Consider the following 8,181-nt stretch of genomic DNA (forward strand, 5'->3'; position numbering starts at 1 on the left):
AGGATCCTACCACCACCATGGGGGAACGACCAGGAGAGGAGAGCGCATCCCTTGGACCTGGGATTCCAGCACTGAGAAACTCCTGGACCCAGAAGAGAGAGCAAGCTATAACCCTGAAGATGGTGAGAAGCGGTGGCAGAGAAGCAGTATCAGGAGAGACCAGCAGGAGAGATGTCGCAGTGGGCTTCCCGACCCACGGAGTGAGAAAGATGAGTGCCCCTGGGAGAGGCAGAGGGCCAGAGAGAGTTGTGCCTGCGAGTACGGCTGGGAAGAGGCTGTCCTGATGGGAGAACTGTATCCTGAACATTTCTGAACCTGAATTGTATCCTGTTAACGTTACTTCCCTAATAAACCCCATAATCATGAGTATGGTCTGTGAGCTCTGTGTGGCCATTGCAATGAATTACTGAACCCAGGTGAGAAGTAGAGAGTGCATGGGAGGGATGGTTGGTGTCAGAATTGGTAAAGATGGTTGAGGGAGGAGGCATGTCCGACCTCCGCCTCATAGGAATCAGCCTTGGGCTTTTGGATCTTGATTCCCCTTCCCCCTTGTGAAATTAGAGGAGAGACACCACGCCCATGCCATTTTTACAGAGGGGTTCCTGGGGCTGGGTGCTGCAGGATGAATAAGAGTTCAGGGGATGGAAGAGGGGGGAACAGCTTGACCAAGGCCTGTTCTGTGTGCCCGAAGATACAGGTTTGAATACCAGCTCCCCCTTTCTGTGAGAGGATTGGAACCAGGGTGGCCCTCATCACAGCCTCAGTTTCCTCATCTGAACCAGGGGCATCACAAGAGGATGAGGAGGAGTACGACGCTCAGCACGCGCCCACAGTGAGTGGTGGCAGAGTCAGTATGATGAAGGAGAAGGTGGAGCAAAGCACTGGGGTGGATACCTGCCTGGCCCCAGGGGGGGTGCCTGGGAACCTTCTAGAAAACGAAGATGTCCACATCATCCCCAGGGAAGGCCCCAAATGCTTGCGGGTGATGCAGTGACACATGCCAAAAGCAGAGTAACTTCTTTCCCTCAAAAGGGGATTTTAATTACTTTTTGTAGCCCAAAGGCACAGAAGACAATGACCCTCCCAGATACTGTGACAAAGAAGCAGGTGGCCCTCACTCCATGCTCAAGCCTGCAGGGGGCTCATTCCCTGCCCTGCTCTGGGGGGAGGCCACCTGGGGTCAGCTAAGCCACTTCTCACCCCCAGGGCTGCCCTGTGCCCCTCAATACTACCCCGTGCCCCCCATAATACTGCCCCATGCCCCCATAATACTACCCCGTGCCCCTCATAATGCTACCCTGTGCCTCTCATAAGGCTGCCTCATGGCTCCCCAAAGCTGGCCACGTCAAGAAGGTGTCGAAAGGGGGAGTAGAAGGGAAATGGACCGGTCCAGGCTGTAACCTAAGGGGAACAATAAGAGACTCAGGACCAACTAGAGGCAGACAGAATACCCTACTCTCCTAAGCCCAGGCCCTCCGGGCCCCACCCCTGACCCCCCTTTGTCCCCTCTCCCCAGCTCATGACCCTGTGGAATCTCTGACTCCCTACCGCCCCTTCCCACCTTTCTTCTCCGAGGGCCCTCCCCTCCTTACTGCAGTGTTTCGGGATTCAGAGCAGCGCAGCCTTGAGGCCCAGGAGCAGGAGGAGCTCAGAGGCCACTGAGGGGCTCAGGGTGGTCGAAGCGCTGGTGTAGCTGTTGGAATTTCTATGGACCTCCTTCTCTTTTCTGGGACAGAGATGGGGTAACTTAGGCAGTGGCTCTAAGCCTGTGTTCCCCATCCAGAGTCACAGGGGTAGGGAGTGGGCGGTGGTGCTGCCCCAGTCTAATCCTCAACTTTGCCCCCTGGGCAATGGGGATTTTGGGGCTGAAGGGGGTCCTAGATCTTGGAGAAGGATGGGTGGGGTGACAAGGGCATTGTCTAAGGGCTCTCTGACCTTAGCTGCTCCACTTCTGCCAACTTCTCCTGCAGCATCTGGTTCAGTTTCTTGATCTCTCCTGGGGGGTGGGACAGGACAGGGATGAGTCCACTCTGTGGCCCTGCCCTTGACCTGGGCCCACCCCAGATTGCCTCTTGCTCTGCCCCTTCAGGGGACTTTGGACCAGCCCCCACCTGACTCCACCTTGGAACCATAGTATGCTCCTTTTTCACTCTCCAAGAGATTCTGGCTGCTCTTCTCTGTATGACCCCAACCCTGGAACCAGGCCCTTCTCCAGTGCCTGACTGGGCCCACGTTCTGACCCCTCCCCTTCTATGAACCATTATCTCATATGGCCTGGCTGTGGCCCCGCCCCTCACCCCTGCCACTTGGAGGACCTTGCCACCCCATCTAGATCCACCTCTTACTAGGGCTTTGGTTCCACCCCTCACCCCCCTCCCTGGAACAGTGGCCCCATCTCCTCCTCTCACCCTCAAGCTCCTTAATACGCGTCTGCTTCTTCTGGCCCTGAGCCTTCTCCACCTCCAGGGAAGCTGTCAGGTTCACCTTGGACAGAAGGGATAGGTGAGAAATTTTACACAGCCTTCTCAAGTGCACGTGGAACATTCTCCAGGACTGACCATATGTTAGACCACAAAGTACAGCTTAATAAATTTAAATAGATTGAAATCTTTCAAAATATTTTTTCTAATCATAATGGGATGAAATGAGAAACAGATAACAGAAGGAAAACTGAAAAATTTACAAATATGTGGAAATTAAACAACACACTCAAACAACCAATGGGTCAAAGGAGAAAATTAGGAAATACTTTGAGACAAATGAACATAGAAACACAATGCACCCAAACTTATGGGATGCAGCAAAAGCAGTGCTCTGAGGGAAATTCATAGCTGTAAACACATTAAAAAAAGAAGAAAGATCACAATTAATTATCTAATTGTAGTCCTTAAGGAACTAGGAAAAGATGAGCAAACTAAACCCAAAGCTGGCAGAAGGAAGGAAATAATAAAGGTTGGAGCAGAGATAAATGAAATAGAGAAAACTGTTAGAACAAATAAAATCAGGACAGTTGCAGGATTCGGAATTAGCGCATCAGCTCTATGTCTATACACTAGCAATGAACAATTAAAAAAGGAAATTAAAAAACAATTCCATTTACAATAGCACAAAAAAATACTTAGAATAAATTCAGCCAAGGAGGTGAAAGACTTATATACTGAAAACCATAAAACATTGCTGAAAGAAATTAAAAAAGACCTAAATAAATGGAAAGATATCTGTGTTCATAGTTTGGAAGACCTAATATTAAAATTGCAATACTACTATGCAGATTCAATGCAATCTCTATCAATATCCCAATGGCATTTTTTTCAGAAATAGAAAAATACATCCAAAATCTCATACGGAATTCCAAGGGACTTCAAATAGCCAAAACAATACTGAAAAATAAAAAGTTGGAGGACTCACGATCCCCAATTTCAAAACTTACTACAAAGCTACAGTAATCAAAACAGTGTGATGCTGGCATATGGACAGACATATAAAAAAAAACAATAGAATAGAATACAGAGCCCAGAAATAAACCCTCACATATATGGTCAATTGATTCAGACTGGGGTGTAAAGTTTTTTTTTTTTACAATTACAGTTTTATTGTAGGAAAAAAAAAAAAAAAACAATGAAGAGATGCATAGGGTGAGGCCTATGATGGTTCCCAACGCGGAGCCTCCACGTCTCAAAAAGGGATGCGTTACCCTCTCGTGTGCACAGATGTCTTTCACTAACCAGATGCCCATGGGGCTTCCGTGTCCAGAGCTTTTATTGAGAGGCACATTACATAATGTAAACACCAGCCCCTCTCCCCTGATGTTAGCTGATACCATGAGGTGGTCCTTCTGGCCTGAGCAGTTCCCCCTTCCCCATCCGCTCGTCCCAGAGTCACCTCATCTAACCTGTTAGTTGAGTGTGGTCTGGAGTCCTTATTGAAGACACTTAAATTCCAAGACTTTTTAGAGATCATGTCTCAGGAACTGAGGGCAAAGACCAAACTCTTTGGGTAAAGTCAATGTAAACCCCACACCCACAAAATTCACCAGTCTCATACTAGAAAATATTATTTTGCATTTATTCTAGGAAATTTTACTGGAAGGACTGTCTTAGTTATCTAGTGTTGCTATAACAGAAATACCACAAGTGGATGGCTTTAACAAAGAGAAGCATATTCTTGCACAGTCTAGTAGGCTACAAGTCCAAATTCAGGGTGTCAGCTCCAGGGGAAGGCTTCCTCTCTCTTCGGCTCTGGAGGAAGGTCCTTGTCATCAATCTTTCCCTGGATTAGGAGCTTCTTAGCACAGGAACCCTGGGTCCAAAGAATGTGCTGTTCTCCTGGCTCTTGTTTCTTGGTGGTATGAGATCCCCAAGTCTCTCTGCTCACTTCTCTCTTTTATATCTCAAAAGATACTGGCTCAAGACACAATCCAATCCTGTAGATTGAGTACTGCCTCATTAACATAGCTGCTGCTAATCCCGTCTCATCAACATCATAGAGATAGGATTTACAACACATAGGAAAATCACATCAGATGACAGAATGGTGGACAGTCATACAATACTGAGAATCATGGCCTAGCCAAATTGATACACGTATTTTTGGGAGACACAATTCATTCCATGACAGGTGCCAAGACTATTTAATGAGGGAGAGAACAGTCTTTTCAAGAAATGGTACTGGGAAAGCTGGACATCTACATGCAAATGAACATGCAACTTCGACCCCTACCTCACACCATATGCAAAAAAATTAACTCCAAATGGTTCAAAGACCTAAATCTAAGAGCCAAAACTGTAAAACTCTTAGAGGAACATGGGGGAAATCTTTATGACCTTGGATTTGGGAGTGGATTCTTAGATATGACACCAAAAACACAAGCAACAAAAGAAAACATAGAAATTAACTTCATGGAAATTAACAACTTTTTAGACACATAGGACTATGTTGTCATCTCCTGTCTGAAGGGGAGATGAGGGAATAGAGAGGGTCAGAAGCTGAATGGACTTGAAAAGAAACAGAGGAGGGAAGGAGTGTGCTGTCTCATCAGGGGGAGAGCAATTAGGAGTATATAGCAAGGTGTTTATAAATTTTTGCATGAGAGTCTGACTTGATTTGTAAACTTTCACTTACAGCACAATAAAAATTTCAAAAAAATTAACAACTTTTGTGCATCAAGAGTAAAAAGACAACCCACAGAATGGGAGAAAATATTTACAAATCATCTATGTGATAAGGGATTAATATCCAGAATATATAAAGAACTTCTACAACTCAACAATTTAGAAGACTACACACAACCCAATTAAAAAATGGGCGAAGGACTTGAATACAGATTTCTTCAAAGAAGAAATAAAATGGCGAATAAGCACCTGAAAAGATACTAAACATCGTTAGTCATTGGGGAAATGTAAATCAAAACCACAAGGTACCACTTCACACCCACTAGGATGGTGTTATGGATTGAATTGTGTCCCCCCAAAAATGTATGTCAACTTGGCTAGTTCATGATTCCCAGTATTATGTGATTGTCCACCGTTTTGTCACCTGATTATTGGCAGTTATGTTAATGAGACTGGACTCAATCTACAAGACAGAAGAGAGCAGAGGGACAGGGGGACCTCGTACCACTAAGAAAGCAGCGCCGGGAGCAGCGCATGTCCTTTGGACCCAGGAGTCCTGCTCTGAGAAGCTCCTAGACCAGGCGAAGATTGATGACAAGGACCTTCCTGCAGAGCTGACAGAGAGAGAAAGCTTTTCCCTGGAGCTGGCGCCGTGAATTCAGACTTGTAGCCTACTAGATTATGAGAGAATAAATTTCTCTTCATTAAAACCATCCACCGGTGGTATTTCTGTTATAGCAGCATTAGATAACCAAGACAGATGGCTATTCTATATATATATATATATATATAGAATATAACAAGCGTTGGTGAGGATGTGGACAAATTGGAACCCTCGTGCATTGCTGATGGAAATATAAAATGGTATAGCTGCTGTGGAAAACAGTATAGCAGTTCCTCAAAAAGTTAAACATAGAATTACCATATGACCCAGCAATTCCACTCCCAAGTATATACTTCAAAGAATTATAAGCACGAACATGAACAGATACTTATATACCAATGTTCAATGCGATATTATTCACAATAGCCAAAAAGATGGACAAAACCTAAGTGTCCATCAACAGGTGACGGATAAGCAAAATGGTATATACACACCACGAAATATTATTTAGTTATTAAAAAAATGAAATCCTGCTACATGCTACAACAATGATGTACCTTGAAAACACTATGCTCAGTGAAATCAGCCAAACCCAAAAGGACACACGTTGTATGACTCATGTATGCGAAATCTCCAGAACAGGCAAATACATAGAAACAGAAAGTAGGTGAGTGGTTTTCTGAGGCCGCGGGGAAGAAGGGAGAATGAGGAGTTAGTGGGTAATGGGTGCTGAGTTCCTGTTTGAGATGATTAAAAAGTTCCAGAAATAGACAATAGCGATGGTTACACATTATGGATGTACTTAATGCCACTCAACTGTATGCTTAAAATGGTTCCAATGATAAGATTCAAGTCATGTATATTTTACTACAATTTAAAAAATGGGAAAAAGAAACTGGGGTCCCAGTGGTAGGGACATTGGCCACTGTCCCAAGGCTCTGAACCCTCTCACCAAGGTCTAGAGACAGAGACACTTAGGGTTAAATGCCCTTTCAGTTCCCCTCCAACCCTCTCCATATCTCAGCTTCCAACTCCAAAGAATGGTCACAACCATCCACCCTTCCAGGGCCACCAGTAAAAATATCATATTTGAAAAGAAGTTTTGAGCCACTCCCCCAAACTCACGCCCAAACCCTAACAGAAACTGCCAGATGCACTGGGCAAGTGGCCAAGATTTAGAGGTTCCCTCCAAAAGGGGGGATTTCCAAGCCCAAATCTAAGGGGAGTTTCAAGGTCCCTAACATTCGAACCTGGTGAAAGTTTCATCTCCCAGGGACGCAGTGGGAAGTTTTAAGGCCACTCTCCTTGGGCCCTGGTGAGGACCTGAGACCCAGTCTCTAGTGGGGATATCCGTTCCCCCCAAGACTGATGCCCACTGGGAGTTTCAAGCTCCTCCACACTAGCTTCCTACAGAGAATGTGTAGATTCCCCCAAGTCCTAGTGGGAAACTGAGGCTTCTGCTTTGGGTGTTCTGGGGAGTTTTCAGGCCCCCACCACACATCAGCACCCTGGAGAGAATTTGGAGATCCGCCAAGCCCCTGATATGGGAGCCCAGGGGCAGTTTCAAGCCCTCCACCTCCAGACTGCCGCTGTGGGGATTTTGGGGGGAGTTTGTAGCCCCCCCCGCCCTCCCCCCCCGCAAAGCTCTGGGCCCTGGTAGGGGATTCCCCCACTTACCACAGTCCGATTGCAGGTGATTGCCTGGGCCTGAGCCCTCCGCAAGCCCTGGTGGGCTTGGGTCAGCTGGCCTTCCAGGAGGCGGGTGGTGTTCTGACATTTTTGCTGGGCCTTCAGACCATCCTTGCAGGCCTCGCTGTTGGCCTGGACTGCGAAGATGCTCAGGGCCACCGCCAAGCCCACCACCAGAAACAGCAGGACCCCCGCCATGACTCGTTCCATTATGTCATTCATGTCCGTGGGACAATGATGGTTAAAAGTTGGGGCCACTCAGACCTCCTCTGAGATGCAGAATGGGCCTTGCAGGCAGCGCTGGAATCTTCTAGGGCTGCCTCCTTATTAGCATAGGAGCAGCCCTGACCAATGATAGATTCCTGGGGACCGTGTTGACCTGCAGCTTTGGAATGGGTATTCGTAGGCATAAGACCGCTGAGACTTTCAGTTTCGTTTCCCTCGAAGGAGCGTGTTTTGTTTCTGCTGCTTTAGCGCCCCGGGTCTTTCCCTGGTCGGGGGAAGCTTGTGGGAGGGGCGCTGGGGCCACCTGGGATACGCCAGCGCCAGCTCGTGTCCCTGCCCCTCTCATGCGAGTTCTCGAGGGCAACAATCGCCATTACTGAGCGCCTACTGCATGCTAGCCTTCATCACAACCTGCAGAAGCAGAGGCCTTGGTTGGTCTAGCTGGGGAAACTGAGGCTGGGACGGTGAATGATTGACTGGTGGTGCAGAGCCAGGGACTGACCCATGAGGCTGGGGTTTGTGTTCAGGGGTTTCTGTGGTAACGCAGCAGGG

At 47.1% G+C, this 8,181-nt stretch overlaps 1 protein-coding gene across 1 annotated transcript; it reads right to left on the bottom strand.

Moving 5' to 3' along the window:
• Window positions 1-1,012: 1,012 nt before the first annotated feature.
• BST2 (bone marrow stromal cell antigen 2) lies at window positions 1,013-7,831 on the bottom strand. The gene is made up of 5 exons (XM_049877368.1): window positions 7,393-7,831; window positions 2,409-2,484; window positions 1,936-1,996; window positions 1,593-1,726; window positions 1,013-1,401 (listed from the first exon to the last, which is right to left on the bottom strand). The coding sequence occupies exons 1-4, from the start codon at window positions 7,624-7,626 to the stop codon at window positions 1,609-1,611; spliced, it is 489 nt and encodes a 162-aa protein (XP_049733325.1). The 5' UTR covers window positions 7,627-7,831; the 3' UTR covers window positions 1,013-1,401; window positions 1,593-1,608.
• Window positions 7,832-8,181: the final 350 nt, after the last annotated feature.

This window comes from Elephas maximus, chromosome 3 (assembly GCF_024166365.1).
Source record: "Elephas maximus indicus isolate mEleMax1 chromosome 3, mEleMax1 primary haplotype, whole genome shotgun sequence".
In the NCBI taxonomy this organism is placed as follows: domain Eukaryota; kingdom Metazoa; phylum Chordata; class Mammalia; order Proboscidea; family Elephantidae; genus Elephas; species Elephas maximus.

Coding starts and splice junctions, on each gene's coding strand:
- BST2 (XM_049877368.1), bottom strand. CDS start 7,626: ATGAATGACATAATGGAACGAGTCATGGCGGGGGTCCTGCTGTTTCTG. Junction 1,997..2,408: donor GCGTATTAAGGAGCTTGAGG/GTGAGAGGAGGA, acceptor CCCACCCCCCAG/GAGAGATCAAGAAACTGAAC. Junction 1,727..1,935: donor GCAGAAGTGGAGCAGCTAAG/GTCAGAGAGCCC, acceptor TCTCTGTCCCAG/AAAAGAGAAGGAGGTCCATA.